Source organism: Cricetulus griseus, chromosome 6 (assembly GCF_003668045.3).
Source record: "Cricetulus griseus strain 17A/GY chromosome 6, alternate assembly CriGri-PICRH-1.0, whole genome shotgun sequence".
Classification (NCBI taxonomy): Eukaryota; Metazoa; Chordata; class Mammalia; order Rodentia; family Cricetidae; genus Cricetulus; species Cricetulus griseus.
Genome location: NC_048599.1, coordinates 98695760 through 98715727, shown reverse-complemented (window position 1 = coordinate 98715727; position 19968 = coordinate 98695760). Strand labels below are relative to the sequence as shown.

At 42.8% G+C, this 19968-nt stretch overlaps 1 protein-coding gene across 1 annotated transcript in view; it reads right to left on the bottom strand.

Annotated features, from left to right (window-relative positions):
• Positions 1 to 17585, bottom strand: part of LOC100756511 (dual 3',5'-cyclic-AMP and -GMP phosphodiesterase 11A) — a 361367-nt gene extending 343782 nt beyond the window's left edge. The window contains exon 1 of the mRNA XM_027420128.1: positions 16674 to 17585. Coding sequence (XP_027275929.1) covers positions 16674 to 17585 — 912 coding nt within the window. The remainder of the gene's footprint in view (positions 1 to 16673) is intronic.
• Positions 17586 to 19968: the final 2383 nt, after the last annotated feature.

Sequence of the window (19968 nt, the reverse complement as noted above, 5' to 3'; positions counted from 1 at the left end):
AATACCCTGAAGAGGTCATGTTGATGAGGGAGTAGCTGTGTTATACTGGTAGCTTCCACTCCCAGATGGTCTCTGACATGAGTATGGGGAGAGTTAAGGATCTTTCAATGTCCTAAATCATCCCTACTTTATGCTAGCATACCCAGAAAGAGATTGGGGGGGCTCTAGCCCACTCATCCTTTGGGGACTGTCTATCTACCGTGTATTGTATTGAAGAGGGTCTGGTCAGAAGGTATTGCCCTTGGGAAGGAGATTGGATATCCTATACCCTTTGTTTAGCATGACTTATTTTTTTCTTTTCATTTTCTCACGTTATGCACCCTAATCTGATCTGATCCCTTGACCTTGTAACCGTCAGACCCTTGAGCTTACAGTAGTAATCTCTTGAGAAAATTTCCTCCCTTCAGAGTCCTGGTCTCCAATTCATTCTCAACAATAGAAATGAGAAGTAGGTAATAACAAAACCTACAAGATTCTCCCTGAGCCTTTCTGATCCTGTCTCAAACCTCCAGGTCTTTCTCCCTTGACACTTGTTTCAAAAAAAACCATGAAGAGCTTCTGGAGAGAACAGCCTGTGGCTTGAAGACCTCAGACTCTAAGCAGAACAGTGACGTATGTGACTGGGATAGGATAAAGCCACATTGGTCAGGGACATCACAGGTAAGTATTTCTTAAGCTTACCAGCAGCGAAATGGGAGCTAGAAGTTTGTGCTGTCTCTGGCCTGGTCTACAAAATCTGCCCACTTCATCTCCATTTCTCCCTCCCCCTCATCCACTGAAGGCGGCTCCGTGTTGAAGACGTGGAGGTCATCAAGAGAGAAACCTCTTTGGAAGGGAACTTCCTGTCAGCCATGCAGGAGCTCCAGTAGAGAAAAGAAACCGGCTTCTATGTGTGGGCATGGTGGTTGTAACACTCTGCTTTGGAGGCATGACTGTGAAAGCAACCATTAATGTAGATGTTAAACTTGGGTCCAAGTGTAAAAGAAAATGCATTCTTGAACTCTGAGATTACTCTATTCATATTTTAAACTATCAGCTTCCAGGCTTCTGTGACAAACGTCTTACCTTTACTGAGTCTTTACAAGGCAACAAACAACACTTCTCATACATAATTTCACAAAATCTTGGCACTAGTCTTTTAAGACATGTACCAGCATCCCCATTTTAGCTTTACAGACACAAAGGACTGGAAAAATAACACAGGTCATAGTGGGACCAAATCCAGTGTGTCTACTCCAAAACTGCTTCCATCCACCACTTCCTCTGAGCTTTTGTTGTTGTTGTTGCTAAGAAAACTGAGAGTCTATTGCTTTCTAATGTGCTTTGTTCACTTAATAGCATTTTGTAAGCAATTTCCTCTGATTAAATATTCCATTTTATGATGAACCATAATCTAGTTAGCCAAGCCTTTAGTCAGACATTTTGGTTGATAATTTTACACTATTATAAATAAGGCTATAATAAATATTTATATAGGCAAATCTGAGCATATAAAATTTTCCTTAGGATGACCTGGAGTTTTTACATTACAAGCCATGAATAGTCTTAAAGCCATATATAATTATTGCCAAATTTTCCCACATCATTGTTTCCCAAAGTGAGGTAGAGGCCAGCCTTCTTTACAGAGAATATTTGACAGCATCTGGAGGCTGTTAAAGTTGCTACAAGTGAGCAAACATCTAATTTTGTAGACACCAAAGATGCTATAAGAATTCCATGATATATGTATACAGTCAACTCTCAACTGGCAGCAAAGAATTGTCCACTCAATCCCAAATATCAATGGTGCCACTACTGAGAAACACTGTGATGGTTAATTTTGAAGGTGTGTGTGTGTTTGTGTGTGTGTATGTGTGTGTGTGTGTGTGTGTGTGTGTGTTGTGTGTGTGTGTGTGTGTGTGTGTGTGTGTGTGTGTTTCTGTTTTTTATCTCTCTGAACCATAATGGCTGGTGCAAACTCTAACCTAAGTATCATTGAGTATTAATCTTGAGACAAAGACTGTAATTACAATAGAGATGCTTCCATTTATTCAAACATCATTTACCAGGTACCCACTAGTTGTCAAATGCTATAGTACACACTAAGTTACCATCCTAGGATGACAGTCAGATCAGTAAAAGACTAGAGAAGAGCTAGCCTGGAGGTAAATTCAGGCTTCACTTGCTAGTGAGAAAGCATATTATTTTCATTTTGTACCTTCATATTTTCCATGAAATTTTGCACTGCATCATTTCCATATAACTCCTTTTTAAATTACTCAGCCTCACAAGATTGCTACATGAAATTACTAATAGAACCACATTGCTGTGAAGCCTTTTCTTGTTTCTTTAGAGGCTCTCTCTACAGAGTGGAATTGGCTCTCCCTTCAAGGCCTTTAATATGAAATATTCTTATGAGGATAGTGGCTCCTCTTTTCCCAGATGATCTTTTGTTTCTGCAACTTAACTCAGCAGAATCTCAATTTTGCTAAATTTGGAGGTGGAAAAATGTTTTTCTCCCCTTTATGTTTTGACTTAGAAGTACTCACCAAGTGCCAGTACTGTCTATTCACAACAGGCATGAATGAAAAGCAGGGACCAACCCAGAAGCTGCTCTCTTGCTTCATTTTTAAAGTGGATGACAAAGAAGAGATGAGAACCACCTCAGCTCCAGGCTGGGCTCGCTGAAGCTTTCCCTTTGCTCCCTGGGGGAATGCTGGGACCTCGCTGCCCCTTAGCTGCTCTCCTCCATGATTCCCTACATGATAATCTTAGGACCATGAGCAAGAAGAGATGCTAGAGTTGTCAGATGTTTTCCAAGCCAAGACTGAAAAGAATAAGAAGTAGGAGAAGAATCTGGTCTTGGTGTCACATTCCTGAAGATGGGGAGGAAGCAGAAGACAGACTTAATAACTAAGATCGCCCTAATAACATAGTATAGTCTTCAGTCAACAGTCCTCTGGACACACGGGAAGGTGAGGAGGCTAGCCAGGAAGCACGGGTCCTCTAGACAGTGGGTTACAGAAACAGGTTCACAGTCTCACTTTTCCAGAAATTCATGTGCGGAAAAGAATGAAAATCTAGAAAGGTTTCCTAGCAACCCTGTCCCAAGCCTACAATTTTTAACTCCATTACAGCCGATATTAAACTTTAAATATGTAACCATGCACATTAGGTTGCAAAATACCCATAAAAGCCATTCACTCATTAAACTGTATACAGCCATTTAAATGATAAAAGAATACCATTGAAATTTTTAATTGAAAAAAGAGTAAAGGTTAAAACATCCTGGTAACCTGATAACATGGTATAGACAGCATAAATGCAAAACAGGTAACATACAGCCTTTAAAGTAATGCCAAGAATGCATAGAAGAAAAACATAAAGGAAGCCTTCCTAGTAATTAGTGGCCAACAAATTTAAAGTAAAATCAAGCATGAAGCCAGACATGGTAGTTCACGCCTATAATACCCACTCTCAGGAAGTGGAAGCAGAGCAATTGTGGGTTTGCGGCCCTCTTGAGACCTTGTTTCAAAAATAATGACAACAAAGGGTTGGGGGTCTGAGGTTGATGGGTAGAGCACTTTTCTAGTATGCACACACACACACACACACACACACACACACACACACACACACACACACACACACACACACACCTGTGCCATAGATTCTCCTATACTAAAAAGCTATTTCCTAATAAATTATTAGAACTTGATGAATTGCAATTTGATCTTCATCTGCCCTTTAATATCACTTGCCAACATTTATATACTTTACAATGAATCAACTCAAGTGTCATCATTTGTTAAACTCTTTGGGATTTCAACAATAAAACTGCATATTATCAGGCTGGATATTTAATATGGAGATTGAGTAGCATAGAAAACCAACATGTAGTTTTAGAATTACATAATGTACTAGAAAAATAAACTTATGATCAATTATAGAAAACGTTCAACATAGCTGTGTTTGTCAAGTGCCAAATATGTATTGTGATCAGTAAATCCCCTCAGTCTAATGTTCACTTAAACCATCGGATAACTTTATATTTTAAAACAATCACTGGCTATGTAGAAGGCATCAGAGTTGGATACCCCATGTTGTTTCATCTTGTGTGGAAAGACATGAAAACAGAGAGATGATTTTCATGAGGAAGCAAATTTGGGCTCACAGATGCCAAAAACAAAGCATGCTGGGAGGTCACATTAGAAAGGAGTGGGTCAGTCAATTGGCATAAGTGAGGAGGGCAGAACACAGCTGGAAGCTTTCACTGGGTTTTTTGAGGGAAGGAAGAAGAAAGATGGAAAGTACATTAAGTTGGCTTAGGATTGGCTGGTTTGAATAATTTTGGTAGGCTCTGAGCTGGAGAGGCCTTCTCTGGTAGTCTGGTACCAAGCCCTAATGTGAAATTTTGGCTTAAAATGAAATGTCCCCCACAGAAATGTGCATTGAAGGCTTGGTCCTCAGTGCAATCTGTTCACATTTAGGACCATGAGAACTGATTGTCTCAAGGGGCTCTAACTTTATTAACAGATTAACACATACTATATTCAGTGCTCAGTCAATATTATGACGTGGGGCCTATTTAAAGGAAGCAGGCCATCAACTAAGTGTTTGTATATCTTGTCCATGGTCTTCCTGAACTCTTTGCTTCTTGGAAGTATGAGGCAAGCAGCTTCTCCACCACATGTAGCTACTACCTTGACACATTTTACCTCAGTTCAAGCCCAAAGCAATGAGTCAGATGACTATGGGTTACAGCTTCAGAGCCTGTGAACCAATAGAAAGTTCTCTGGTATCACAGGTGATTTAGGGCAGCTGACTTAACAAATGGAAGTACAGGGCTATGGTCTCTGAATTGTTTGGCCTATATGTCAAAGGCACTCTTGGGGGGCAGGGGTAGGGTAGGGGGCTTTTTCAATCTCTTAGAATTGGCTAGCCTTGGGAGATGCAGTCTCTCCAGGATGCCCCAAATGCCAGAGAATCAAGAATATAGAAAATAAGCCGGGCAGTGGTGGCGCTCGCCTTTAATCCCAGCACTTGGGAGGCAGAGGCAGGTGGATCTCTGTGAGTTCCAGACCAGCCTGGTCTACAAGAGCTAGTTCCAGGACAGCCTCCAAAGCCACAGAGAAACCTGTCTCAAAGAACAGAACAACAACAAAAAAAAGAGTATAGAAAATAAGCTGGACATGGAGATACACATCTTTAATGCTAGCACGGAGAAAGCTGAGGCAGGAAAAACCTTAAGTCCAGCCTAAGCTTCACAGAAAGACCCTGATGAAAAAAAGAGAGAGTTGGAGAGGAGAGAAGCGGGAGGGAAGAGAGAGTACAAACACAGGAAATAAAGTCAATACAGATATTTTAGATGACAGTTACTTTTTAGGTGACAGTTTCTGAGCAAAGCCAGTCTGTAAATTCTGGACAGTGTGTTTGAAAACATTAATTAGGCCTTAGTTTGCTTTTGAAAATGCTTTTCCGTTATCTCATGAGAATGTAATGGTTGGGTACTTATAAAGTACTGTAAGCTGGCCATGTCAGGAAATACTAAGTTATTACTGAAAAGCCTGCAGCAGACCCAAGAATAAAATCCATGCTCCCTGTTCCCTGCTCCCGAGACTAGAGTTTGTCTCAAAGCACTGTGAAATCTTTTATAGAAACATTGACGTCAAAGGAGAAAAGTTCAGTCAACAAAACCCAAGTCATCCCTGTTTGTGATGACCCTAGTATTTTTTCAGGAACACAGAGCATCAAAGATCAGTAGGGTTATATGGAAAAGCAGTGGACATCATCATGGTGTTAAACCAGGTTTGGATCACAGTACTCTATAAGTTGATGCCATTCAGTTTGCCTAAGCTGAGGGAAGGAAGAACAAAGATGGAGAGTCTGGATACTATATGCTATATTGTTGTCTTTAAATTGTTTGATTGCCGAGGAAGGAGCAACAACTGCTAACATACATTTGATTATAAATGCTGCTGAAAAAATCCTTTAAAAATGCTTTGACTTCAAAATTTAAGTCTAAGGAGAGGCTACTTGGGAAAAGACTTCTTGCTTGTGTTTTCACAGCAAATGAAAAGCTGTGGATTCCTTCCAGACTAATATGGTTTGGTCAAGCAAGACCCCCTGAAGCAGTGGCCCAACTGATCCTACATTCGAAACAGCTGAGATGATGCATCCATAGATAACTACGGCCAGATTTCTATGTTTTATCATGATCCCCATGGTAGGGACACTGCCCCCAACCAGCAGGAAGCAGTTTAGAATGAACAATGACCAAATTCCCAAATATTGTTTACAAATGTTTGTTTTCATTTAAATGGGGTTGGTTTTGAATGGAAATGATCATAGTCAATCTCTTTATAAAGGCAAAAAAGGGGAATAGGATATGGAAATGAATACTTTACATTGGTATGGATTTTCACTTATTGATACAAATTTAAGGTCCATTTTGTGATATGCGTAATTAAATACAGATTATATAGTCGCCTATAGTAGTCACAACCTACAGTTAGGTTAGTTAGGTTTTCTAGACATACAGAGACGTATTTGAGATGGATATTCTTCAAACCTTTCAAAGATCTACAGAAATATGGCATTTAAATGGTTTAGGATTTTTCATGACAGTGAGACACAACTGCTCATGGCACACCAATTACATCAGAAAGGAGGATGGGCATCGAAGAAACTTGCTATGGAGTTTGCCTTCAACATGGCAAGATTAGCCATTTGGGCAAGAAACTGCTCTTGCCTGGACTGTTTGTTGCTGTATAAACTGGACATGCAGGACCCACAAAAGTGACTACTGAACTTACAAAACAAGATAAACAGTCCTGAAGGGTTCCTGATGAAATGGAGAGGTGTGCCAGACACACTGTGGCCTATGGGCTGAAGATGGATGCCCCAATGTTACAGAGAAACTTTGGGTGACTGTCCAAGTAGCAAGATGTCTCTGTCAATTCTAGAGTATATATATTATCCTTCTATCCTTCTGTGGTCTTTGATGGAGTCGAAGACAGATAGTTATGGTTATAGTTTTCTTCAGTTATTATAAAAGATAAGTTACCCTTCTTTTTATTTAGACAGAAAAGGGGAGATGATGGGGGAGGTCCTTCTGTGTATGTGTTTGTCTTATTGGTTGATAAATAAAGTACTGTTGGCCAATGGGAAAGCAAGATAGGTGGGACTAGGAGTCAAGGAGGATTCTGGGAAATGTAGTAGAGATCCAGGCAGGAAGTGACATAGCAAGCAGACTCATATATAAGCAGGGACAAGCTTGCTCTTCCTCCAGCTCTCTTCTCTACGGAGCCACCATGTGATCCAGGGAAGAGAAGGCCAGTGGAAGGCATCCTGGATAAGATAAGTCTTATAAAATATATAGATTTATGATAATTAAGACTGAACTAGCATATAAGAAATCCTAGTCAATTGTCCAACAGCACTGTAACTAATATAAATCTCTGTATGTTATTTGGGGCCCCACGACATCGGGCAGAACTCAGGCAGCTGGCGGAAAGCACCCACAAGGCGGCAGGGCTTGGGCGACTTGGAGTAAAGACTTATTGTTACACTGTTCCTCCCTGACTTAGTCTCTAAACATATGTCCCTGATGAGAAAACTGCATCTTTGCTGGGCCCTTAGGTTTCCTCTCATGGTGTTTTTGCCACCTTTTTGCTGCACTGTTCTGTGCTAGGAAGCCGGCTGCTGGGCTGGATTCCCTTTGTCTACCCCACCTTCTCAGTTTCAACCTGCATGTGGCACTGGCAGGAAGGCAGGTTATGAGGAGGGCCCTGTTTCCTTGACTCCCTCTTTTCAAATACTTGGCTTGTCTCTGGTTGAGTTCTTCTTCTCAGGCCACAAGGGCAGGCCCTCCTCACAACTGTTGTACTCTTTGGGTTTTGGAAGCTGCCTTCCAGTTTGGAGGTGGCAATTTGGGAGAGAAGAGGGGAGCAGAGCTAGCAACTAGTCCAAAACATTGGTGACAACTCTAAGTAATAGAAAAGAAGGAGGGCTTTCACAAGGATATGACCGATGGACAGACGGCCAATGCTACCCACTCAGAATCAGTAGCTTGTAAATGCAACCATCTGAAAACTGTATATTTATAAAACTATGTGAAGTATCAATCAATAAGCTTGAAAGGGCAATCCTTCTAGAAATAATAATCGCAGGGCTGATCAATATAATCTCCCACATCTGTAAGGGATTTGCAAAGAAAAACAAAATCCTATGATTTGCAAGGCATGAGCTAGAAGCAATACTTCATCTTTAAAATATCTTCACTGTCTGAATGAGTTAACCATGAGAAAACTAGAAAACCCAGCTAGGCAGAGCATAAAGTTCTGCCATGGAAGTTTTCAGTGGTATGCTCTTAGTTACCAGTATTTATTTGGCTAGGGTCAGGCTGGTTGCTTGTTTTGTTTGTTTGAGATAGGGTCTCACTATGTAGCTCTGGGTGGCTTGAAAGTCACTATATAGACCAGGCTGACCTCACACCTACATGATATCTGCCTACCTCTGCTTCTCTACTACTGGGATCAAAGGTGTGTGCCATCACACCCAGCTAGGCTGTTCTGTGTATAAGAAGGTTTCTACATGAACTGTTCAAAGCAAAAGAAAAATATACAATTAAAAAAAAACAAGCGACATTGAAGTGGATACTTGGTTGACATAGATAACAGTTCAGATACTGTTCCCCTTCCCCCCATCAGTTATTTAGGCTTTATAAATCTTTATTTTTTAATCTTCAATATAGAGACTAAATAGTTTAACAATATTGTCTTAGGGTTTTCATTGCTTTGAGAAAACATCATGACCAAAAGGCAAGTTGGAGAGGAAAGGGTTAGTTTGGCTTAAACTTTCAGATCATTGGAGGAAGTCAAAATGGCAACTCAAGCAGGGCTGGAACCTGGAGGCAGAAGCTGATGTAGAGGTCATGGAGGGAATTACTTATTGGCTTGCTTCCCCTGATTGCTCAGACTGTTTTCTTATAGAACCAGGATCAGCAGCCCAGGGATGGAACCATTCACCCTGGACTGGGCCCACCTGCACTGATCACTAATTGAGAAATGCCGTACAGCTGGATTTCATGGTGGAATTTCCTCAACTGAGGCTTCTTCTTCTCTGATGACTCTAGCTTTGTGTCAAGTTGACATGAAACCAGCCAGTACAGATATACTCAGGAGATGAGCTTCCAGCTTAGTCATCCACGTTGCCTGAACAGGCAGGACTTTCTATTTGAGGCATATAAGCTGGCCAGTGTCAGGTAGGAAGAAGGACAATCAGTTCGCTGGTATCTCTGTTGGGTCCACTGCAGAGTTAGTGAAGTCTTTATCTAGATCTCACAGGGCTCTCATGTAAGAGATCACTTAAGATATGTACCCAAGAACACTAAAACTAAGGAAGTAGAGCAAGTGCATTACGTCATTACGGAGACTGGAAGGAGAAGGAGGCAGCCAGATGTTTAGTCGAGCGGGGATGAGACACAGATCAGCAAGTTTCAAGAAGATGAACATCTAAGGATGAGAGAGAAAAAAATGGACTGGAACTCACTGGCCAGCCCAGGCTCTCATCAAATATGTGTCTTAGACTCCCCGGTGCTGAGATTCCATTGGGAGCTACCATGACTTATACTGTAAGGGAGTGAGCAGGTAAAGGACAGGGTTAAGTGTGCATACAGTAGTGAATGACCAGGAAAGACCACTCCAGGTGTGGGTGGACATGAAGGTTCTACAGACCACAAATCTCAGCTTGAATCCCAGCTCCCTCCATGGTCATCTAAATCATTTTGAACAAATCCTTAAGGTGGGCAAGCCTCAGTCTTTCTTGTTATAAATTGAAGCGATATTAAGAGGACTGAAAGGACAAATTCTTACTAAAGGGTTAATAACTGGCCTACAGTACACTGGAATTTCCACTGTCTCTTATCAATATTGTTAATGGATACCCTAAAGAGCTGTCCCATGGTTTTCCCATAGTTTTTATTCAAGTGAAAAATATTTCTCATCCTACATTTGCAGACCTATAGTTTTGTTATCAAAAGCAATTTGCCATTAATATGTGAAACCACTGTTCTTTCTGTTGGAACTAACCAGTTAATAAGAAACCCTTGTGATTATAGCAAATACACATCTTATAATACCAGGAAACCTTCTTTTCTATTTTTATCCAAAAACAAATAAATAAATGTAGCCTCCAGTGCCTATAAATGACCAAGAACCTAAGTTTCTCCAAAAATATTATAAACCCATCCCACTTTCTTACAATTAAGCTTGACATTTGTGAGTCACATCCTACTTTTCCAAAGGAATGTGGTTAGGTTGCAAAACACCACCGTTAAAAGAAGGAACTGAAGAAGCAAGCTGTGCACCTCGGGGAGCTTGGTGATTTCTCTACAAGACAGAGCAAAGCTGTTTGAGCAGGAAACTTCTCATGCCTCCTGAATGCTATATTAGACAGGAAAAATTACCTTCCAAGTTAAGCCTGTCTTGTAAATAAACAGGTGACCAAACCTCAAGAAGCAAAATAAATCAGTCAGATTAGTAAACATTTAGTTTATGGGTTAAGGGGGAGATTTGGGTTCACCTTAAATCACCTCTCCGTGATTTCTGGGGGACCAGGACTTGTCTGTGCTCTGTCCATAGACAAAGCCACCAAGTGTGATTTGTCTTAGTGTTTATCATGATCATGTGTCTGTCAGGAAAAGGGGCTGAAATAGGAAATGTTTCCTGCTGCAAGCAAAAAAATCAATTCTAGCTCTGGGTTAGTGAACTTTCTCCTAGGCTTGAGGGAATTTTTAAAAGCCTGTGTACAGAGTTGAAATAAAATTTCATGGGATTTATTTACAACACAGTGTTGGAGTAGGGTCAGCATTCCCTTTAAAGTCAACCTCACTGCTCAACAATGAGACCAAGGGCCATCTCTGTCCCGTTCCCTTGTTAGGGACAGAGGCACTTTCATCACCAAACTTTCTAGATGCCTAAAATCAATTCCTTCCGAGAGTAACATTTTAAATGTAAACATGGAGATTAAAATCAGGCAGGAATGAAATTCCATGAAAATTAACTGTTAAATGTTAGTATGTTATTAGTTGATACATAATGAACATACAGCTATAGTATGATTCATTCTTAGTGCAACATAGTACATGACTTTTGTTTTGTTTTCTGTCTCTTCTCTAGCTCGAGCAATCTGCTATCTCTTCTTGCATGATGGGAAGGCAGAGAGTATTTGGATGGACAAAGATGGAGGAAAAATAGTATCTCTGGCAGGAAGGAAGCAAAGCACAGAAATAGAAAGGCCCTATCCAGACATCGAAAATGGTACATAATTAAATTAGGATGAGCTGAGGCCACGTGAAGGACTACAATACACACTGGGCTGGAATAGAAATTGAACCTCTTATACTCTGTATGACTCACAGTCAGGCAGGGCCAGTTTCACGAGCATGTAGCCAGAGCAGTTGTGAGAGAGGAGGGGCAGATGCTGCTCCAATTGCCCTGTGAGACATCTTTAACACTTTGCTCTTAGAATCTGCTTTGCACATGAAGTCTAGTGGAGCGATCGAGTTTGAACCAGAAGTTCAGAGATTTGGTTCTATATGTGCTCCCATCCCACTTTCTGCCCCCAAATTAGGTCTTGGCCTCCTGACCTTCACTCCCTAGTGTCCCAGGTACCATTGAGACTCCCTCCTCTCCTGTTTGCTGTAGAAATAAGCACAGCAACCTGGCTATACATAGGGGAAGAAACCTGAATGCCGCATTTGCTGTGGCTCTTTGCTCCCCCGTGGGGTCTGAATGGAAGCATAAGAGCAACTGTGTGGCCCGTGCTTGCTCATGGTGGAGCAAGGTTGTGATCATCCCCACCCTGAGCTGGAGGCACTAGGGAACTTTCAGCAGACAATTCAATTGGGGCCTCCAACCCACCCCAAGCCAGATTCAAAATCTTCTCAACCTGGAAGTTGCAGTCATTTAGGATGTCTGCCTGCAAGTGGCTGTGGTTTGGATGGGAGGCTAATGTCTCTTTGCCATCATTTTACACAAAATTCCACTAATGACATAGCTGGTCCTACACAGAGCTTTGCTTGTTAAACTGGTTCCTCTCTCTGGTTGGGGTTTTATCTGTTTACCTGCTTTGTTTTGTTTTAGGAAACGGCCCCACTCTGTAGCCCAGGCTGGCCTCAGAGGCACTATGTAGCCGCAGACTAAGAACAATTGTCCTGACACAGAAGGCTGGGGTTGCGGACATGAGACACCACATCCCCTTGCTGCCTGGGTTCTGATAAAGCTGTTGCCCCTCTCCATGTCTCTCAAGCTTAGAATCTCCAGATCACCACCGCCTCACCCAAATTCTCACCTACTGGACACATCCTCCCATCTGCTCCTTGCTGCCAATGGCACCCCCCCACCCCTGTCTCAGCTTCAGCTCGGTTGTTCATTATGACTCCAACAGACCATCATGATCTACTCCTAATCATTCTCGAAGCTTCAAGTCTTCCTTTGTTCAGTCCTTCCAGTCACTGCCACCCAGCTCCCCAATGTGCCGTTTTGATCATGCAAAGGAGCTTCTTGTGGCCTCTTGTCAGCTCAAGGTCTTTCCCATGTTCTAACTCACTTTTGCACACCTGGACTGTATGTAGCACCTGCAGTCTTTTAACTGAGTTAAAACACTCCTTGTCACCTATCCACGCTTTGCGCTTGCGTTTCATTCTCTTCTGAAGCCATTTTGTTGTACCTAAAACACCTCCACAAGCCTCAAAATCATCTCCAGCCAGGAAACCTGACCTTGTTAACAGCTACCATGGTGCCTCCTTCAGAGTCTTCCACAACAAGCTGGGCTCTGTAGTGACTCTGAGGGGGAAGCCATCCAGCTTTGCCATTTGAGCGTAATGTGGCAGAGACAGCAACTTTGAGAGCTTGGGGGACAGGAAGTGTGCTACCTCACCTTTGTATACCCATGGGTATAATGGGCTCTCTGTACTTGCCTATGGGATCTGATGAATTAGTGACTCTGTTGTGTAAACAGATCAGGTCTTCTGAAAGCCTAGCACACCTGGAACTGTCCTGCGTCATCCCTTCCTCCTCTCAATTCACCTAACAAAACAGCCTGCTGCTTTTCAGACCCAAGCCCATCAAACACCTGTATCGTCATTATCAACACTAACACAGCCTCATCTCGCACTTTTTATTAATGTCTAAAGTGCTATATTCCGGGTGTTTGGAATAATCTCAAAGAGAACACCTGTTACTTAAGTGCTCTTATTTGCAACCTCTTGAGGGCAATTTATTCATTACTATATTAAAGTGGGTTGTTTAATAACTTATAACTGTCAGAGAAGAAAGGTAAATTACAGTCACTAAGCTCAAACTGGATACCTAAAAGGAATGTATTTTTCCACTTGCAATTCTTTATTTTTTTTCCCTAATTTCAATCCTATTTTCTAGGAGCAATTAAGAAATGCAATGCAAACTAGTGAAAGCAAAGGAAATTTATTTTTGCTGCCAAACTCCTATTCAACCTTAGTACCTCATTAACTATTCTACTCTTGACTTCAGGATGCCATATTCATTATCATAATTGTATATGTGTCTTTAATGCCTCTTTATAGCTCAAAGAAGCCCCCAAATGATTAAAACCATTAACCTAATTACCCAATAATTAAAAATTTGAAACTCTGCATGGTAAATTTCATTCTGGAGAAAAAAAAAGGTACTAACTGAATCTAAGCAAGACACACTTTTAACTATATGGATTTATAAGGAGTCATGATGGTTATATTTCTACATAAAGACTTCATGATGTTTACATGCATAAGAATTAATGCATGATAATTAAAAGGCAAATGTGGGGCTGGAGAGATGGCTCAGTGGTTAAGAATGCTGATCTTCCAGAGGACCAGGGTTCAATTCCATCTCCACACGACAGATTGCAAGACATCTAGATCCAGTGTATCCAAAGCCATTTTCTGGTCTCTGTGGGTACTGCACACATGTGATGTACAGACACATGCAGGCAGAACACCCATATACATAAAACAGTTTTTATTAAAGATAGACTTTGGAAGGTTCAGTCTTCATTATGAGAAATCAGTGAGTGCAGAGAAGGGAAAGGATGGGGGAAATGTTAGAACAGGCAAAGGAGGCAGCAGCAACGCAACTCTGGAAAACTTACCTAGAGGAACAAAACACCAAGCTTTTACTAGGCTAGGATATGATTAGGTGTCATCAATGATGGTTAAGGGGCTCCTAATGATAGAAGAAAAGTTATTTATATATTCTTTGAATGTAATGTTTGTTTGAAACAGTTGCTTTGAAAATGGAGCAGGGTTCAGGGAAAAATTAAACCGGTCAAATGTGCTGAGTTCATACCTCAGTCTCATATAAGAGGAACACACTCAAAAGGAGAGAACGAGAAGAATACAGAAAAACCAGGTACCACCACCATCACCACAGACTGTTGCCATGACTTAAATAATTGCCATATGCCAGATACTGTCTTAGGAGCTTTGGTGCAGCATCTCATTTCATGTCCACATAATAACCTTTGCCAGATAGGTGTATTGTTCCCAGTTTGTGAGTGGAGAAATGGAAACAGTGAGATTAAGTCTCATTAGGCCCTAATAATGATGATGTTAATGTATTAAAACAAAGGGAAAAAAGCAATTTCATTGGAGAGTACCATAAGTTAAATGGAAGAAAACACAAACAACTAAAAATACACAAATACATAGCAGAAGTCAATGCCAAAGAAATTAATAATAATAACAATAAATTCCTCACCCTAAACAAGTGAAACTAAAGTGACCCAAGATCTTAAGCTCCCTATAGCACCTTCCACCTACCTTCCCTTCTCAACTCTACAAGCTTGTCTTATTTATAGCCACTGTCACTGCCCTGGGGGAAAAGAGAAAAGAAAAATCTCCCTTCTCCCATGTCAGCTTCCAAATACAAAAAGGCAACTTTCTTCACACTCTGGTCTGCAGAGTAAGGGCTGAGCTCACAGGAAACAACAGCCACTGAAAACCTGATTTGCTGTGCCTGAAACAACCTCCATAGCCACAACTCTAGGCATCAAGAAGACAGGCTGAGGGTGCCAAGAACTATAGTCTTGAAGAAAGTGCTGTATATGAACAATATCAAATGAAAGTTATGAGCTGAAAGAGAACAATTTTTAAAAAGCCATAAAAATAGGAGAAAATTAATTGTGGATTAATAAGAAATATAAAAATAACAAACAGACTACTGTCTAAGGTTCTACAAGTATCCTCCAATTCAGGAGGGACTTTTGTAGCTCTCACACATAACAGGGATGTGGAAAGAGTAGGAAGGAATTTGTGATTTTATAGGCTCTTCGGCATAACAATTATTAATTGTTTTTATTTCTTCCCATGACTTTCTAGGACCATAGAGAAATTGACATTTAGTGAAAATTGTGATTAGTTTGTTGATCTTCAACTTATCAAAGTCTTTAAGAAGGACATGATGAATAATGTAGCTAATGAATAACAAGAGATTAACAAAACAAATTATTTTCCCAAGCATATCTTAATATTAAAAGGTCATGCTGACAGATATGTCGCAAACATATGAGACTTGGGTTTAGTTCATTTCAGTTGGTCTATGCAAAATCATAAACCTTCAGATGTCAAAGAGAAAAAAATTACAAAAAAGTCCTTCCCACAACTTTTGCTATTGTGCTCAATAGCATCCAAAGTCTAGAGAAACACATGTCTCTATGAGACAAGGTATAGTCATGAAATGACCATAGAACCAAGGGTAAAAACTTTCCATTCTTAGGAACTCTGAGGAAGTCTCACAGAAAGTGACATCCAACTCCACCACTCGGGGACCAAAGGAATGAGAACTGTCTTTCAGATCCAGCATCTCACATGAAGTTCAAATCACTATAAAAATGAAAAGACAGGAAAACCACACAATAGCATGTTGGACTTGCTTTTCTATTTGAATCTAGCATGTTCACTGTGCCTATTGCCTTGGGAATTGCTAAAAATATACCAATGGGGGTATTTTACAAACTAAAACTCTACTTGCTCCCCTATATCTAAAGCTGACTTCTGTATCCAACCTTGAGGATGACTAGTCCCTTTAATTGTCTGACCTCTCTAAACTCCACTGAAGCAGACATGAAGAAGACCTGAATGGGCCAGAGATTCAGTCTTCCCAACTTTCCTCCTCTTCTGCATCTTTCCTACCTTGGAACTCATGCAAACTTACCAAAGAAAAAGTAGGCATAAGTATGTAGTTATGTATTCCATTCACCTTCCAACCTTGAAATACAGTATGAAAAAAAATCATCATCACCCCCCAACACACCAAATACCAGAGACACAAAATACTCATTTTCTTCAGGATAACACCAGAAGTCTAGAAGATACACTTCTTTCTAGCATTTCACAGATGCATCTAAACCATAAGACATGTTCCTAAGGAGAGTATCTTGACAGGGACACATGTGGTGTTATTGAGTGATACACAAATTTCCCATAAGCCATTGCATTAGGAAAAGACCATTCTATCAAAGATGATGTAACACTCTAACTAAATTTAAGAAGGAACTTAAATAGCAGGACTATATTGCAAAGAGTCTAAATAAAAGTGGGCCTGGTTGTCAGAGGATGAGGGAAGGCATGGCTGCCATCCAGTGGGCTGGGGAGCAGAGGACAAGCAGAGCCCTACCTGATAGGCATCAGGAATGTTGACAGTTTCTCCATGTTCCCCGACATAGCCAATGATGCCTTTGCCCCATGGGACCTGCACCTCATTTGAGTTCTCTGTGCTGCTGCAGGGAAGCAGTGGGGTTCCTGCATGCACATCAAAAAATTTGGAGACCAAACTCTTCTTGCCAGCAGCTGCCCCCTCCACTAAGAAGAGAGAGCAGCGGTCAGCGTCCACCATGAGACAGACAAAGATGAGGATCTTGTAGCTCAGGCTGGTGAGGTCAAGGTCATTGGAGATGTCCTTGACCAGTTCCAGGAAAAACTGGCGTTCGTTATGCTTTTTGAGGTGGCATTTGTAGTCGATGGCCGTAGGGGGATACTGAGGCAGATTCACCCTCGATTCCAGCAGGGCACTGAGAATGTGGGCTGTGGTAGGGGGCAGAGAGCTGGCCTTCCTGAGCAGGGCCCTCCGCCGGACACTGCTCATGGGCTCCTGGGCCCGGGAGGTCACCTGTTCATCGTAGGTCCTGTTCACGTGGATGGCTTTGGAGCGGGCAAAGCTCTTCCGCAGTTCTTTCTGCGAAGCTTTCCGCTGCAGGTTCCCATCGCCCCGACTGCCACTAGCCCAGCTGGGACTCAAGGGAACCCCAGCACTTTCCCCACCACCTGGCATGGGATGGCTGTTGGCAGAGCCCTGGGGTCCAGCACCACCACCTATCCCAGGGCTGCCTCTGCCACTACCCTGAGCCAAGCTGCCAGTGCTAGTCAGGGCAGGCTTCAGGCCTGAAGCCCCCTGTCCCGGACTGTGCCTTCTTAGCCACTTGTCCACCAGCTCCTGCTTCCCTTTCCGCATCAAATAATCTTCCAACAACTCTGGGTGCCTATCCAGAAAAGTTTCCACCTCCCCGAAGTCCAGGCTGGAGGCTGCCATGGTCCAAGGCACCCCTTGCCTCGTCTCTCTACTCTTAGATCACGTTAACCTGTCCCGAGGCCTCTAGCTGTTGCTGCACATGGTTAGCCACACCAGTGTCCCCAGCTCGTTGCTACCTCCGTGCGGGCCAGCGGGAGGTTGATAAGAACAGCAGGATCCCAGCTGGGAGCTGCCCGCTCCTTCCCAAGCTCAGAGCCCCGCTGCCACCCACCCTACCCCTGCTCCTCTTGCTCCGCACAGGTGCCGGCCCCAAGCGCCTGGCCGCGGCCACCGCTGCTCCCCGGGTGGCTCGCACCGCTGCTCCAGCTCCCGCAGCCGCCGCTCTGCCGCCGCTGGAGCTGGCAGAGTGGACCACTGTGAGCCGAGGTAGGCAGGACACGCCCCGGAGTGAGGTTCTGAGCTTGCTGGGGGTAGGAAGGGAGGAGCAGACCAGACGTACAGCAGTCAAAGTCCACGGCCCAGGGTGCCCGGCGGTTCCTGGAAGAGTCTCTGCGCAGCGCCGGCCGAGTGGGGAACGCACCTAGATGCCCCCCCCCACCCCGCGCGCCGCCTTTCCAGCCTCACCTCCCCAGCCCGCCCCGCTCCGCCCCCTAATTTTTCAGCTTTCCAGAAGGCCCCTGGGGAGCCCAGTGGAAGTCCAAGTCCTGAGAAATATTGATGGTTTATGAGGATCAGAACCCAAAGTGCACTCCGAAGAAATGAGGGTCCCCAGAGTCAACCGGGTTTTGTTTTCCTGGGATGAGACTGTACTTTTAGTTTGCTCAGTTCCTCGGACTGCCCAGCACTATGTGGGCGTACAGTAAATATTAATCACGCTAGTTTCCTTGAAGTTCCTTCCCTGAGTTAGAAATTCATGAATTTAACGAAACTCGGGGATACTCATCCCCTCTCTTCTCTCGGTGATGGAGGGGAACTGTACTTTGAAGGAGGGGGTAAAACTCGGTCACCCTGATTTAGGGAGACCCCTTGGAGCAGGGACTCCTGAACCCGAGGGCGCGAGGCTCCTTTTCTGCTGCACATTTTATCCATCGGTTCTTTTCCTCTCACTAAAGACTCCTCACCTTCTCTTCCTTCTCTCTCAAAAGTTAAGTCTTGGGGCTTATGCACCAAAATGTCTGCACTGTGACTGGTCCTCTCGTCCCTGCCCTGCCTGGTCCCTTTGGCCTCTTTCAAACCTAGTAGTTAAGCTAGACAGAGACGATTAGAGAGATGATGCTTTCTTGAAGGAGGGGTACCTCCGCTCCTGGGGTAGCAAAGCAAATGCAGAACCCGAACCAAATACAGGACAGAAGGCTCTTCCAGAATGCTGCAGGTGAGAGTGACAGACGGGAGTAGCAAGGGAGGCAAGCGGGGATTCTCGGAGAATCCAGGTGGCAGCCCTAGGTTAACATCCAGGTGAACATCAGAGCTAAGTAGCCAAAGGTATACTAAACCTTAAATTAACATAGGAATTAAATTCTCTCAACAGGCCTACGGTACAGAGGTTTATTATCCTACTTTAAAGATAGAAAATGCTGAAAAACTGAGTGACTTAATCCAGGGCTCACAACCAAGCATGAATACTCATTAGCTTGGCTCTAGAGAGAGGCACACTCTCAAACAGGTCACCGGACTGCCTGCCACCTGTGCCAGGTGAGTCACATCTGTGCCAGAATTTAGAGCAGAAAAAGAAGGTAGGTGGTGAGGAAGAATGTCCTCCAAATATTCCTCTGACAACACCAGGAATAGAGAACACTTGCTCAAGAGTTCCTAGTCCTGTATACAGACACTTTCTACCAAGCTTGACAACCCGAGCTCTATCCAGGGTTGCATGTGGTAGAAAGAGAAGTTACTCCCTCAAATTGTCCTCTGACCTCAGTGCCCCCCCATAAATAAATAAATGTCATTCAAAACTTTTAATTCCAAATGCCCCTGCTTAATGAACATAGCCTTGAGACCAGAACACCAGTATGAATTTAAGAAAGCCCCTGGTGCTTTTTCTTGCCTCCTTGAGAACACTGCTGTACTGTGACCAGCAGGATGAAGAAGATGGCTGTTGTTTCATAGCAACTTTATCGATGTGTGAGTCACATAGCTTTCAGCTCACTCTTTTGATGTTGTAATCCAGCGCTGAGGCTATAGCTCTGTTGGCTGAATGCTTCACTAGCATGCACAAAGCTAAACACCATGTAAAGCAGGGATGGAGTCCCAGGATTTTAGTTCCAGCACTTGGGAATTGGAAGTATTGGGATCAAAAGTTCAAGACCAGCCTGCGCTACATGAGATGCTTTGTCTAAATATAATAATAATAATAATAATAATAATAATAATAATAATATAAGGAGCTGGAGAGAAGGCATAGCAGTCAAGAGCATTGTTGTTCTTGCAGGGAACCTGGTTCCCA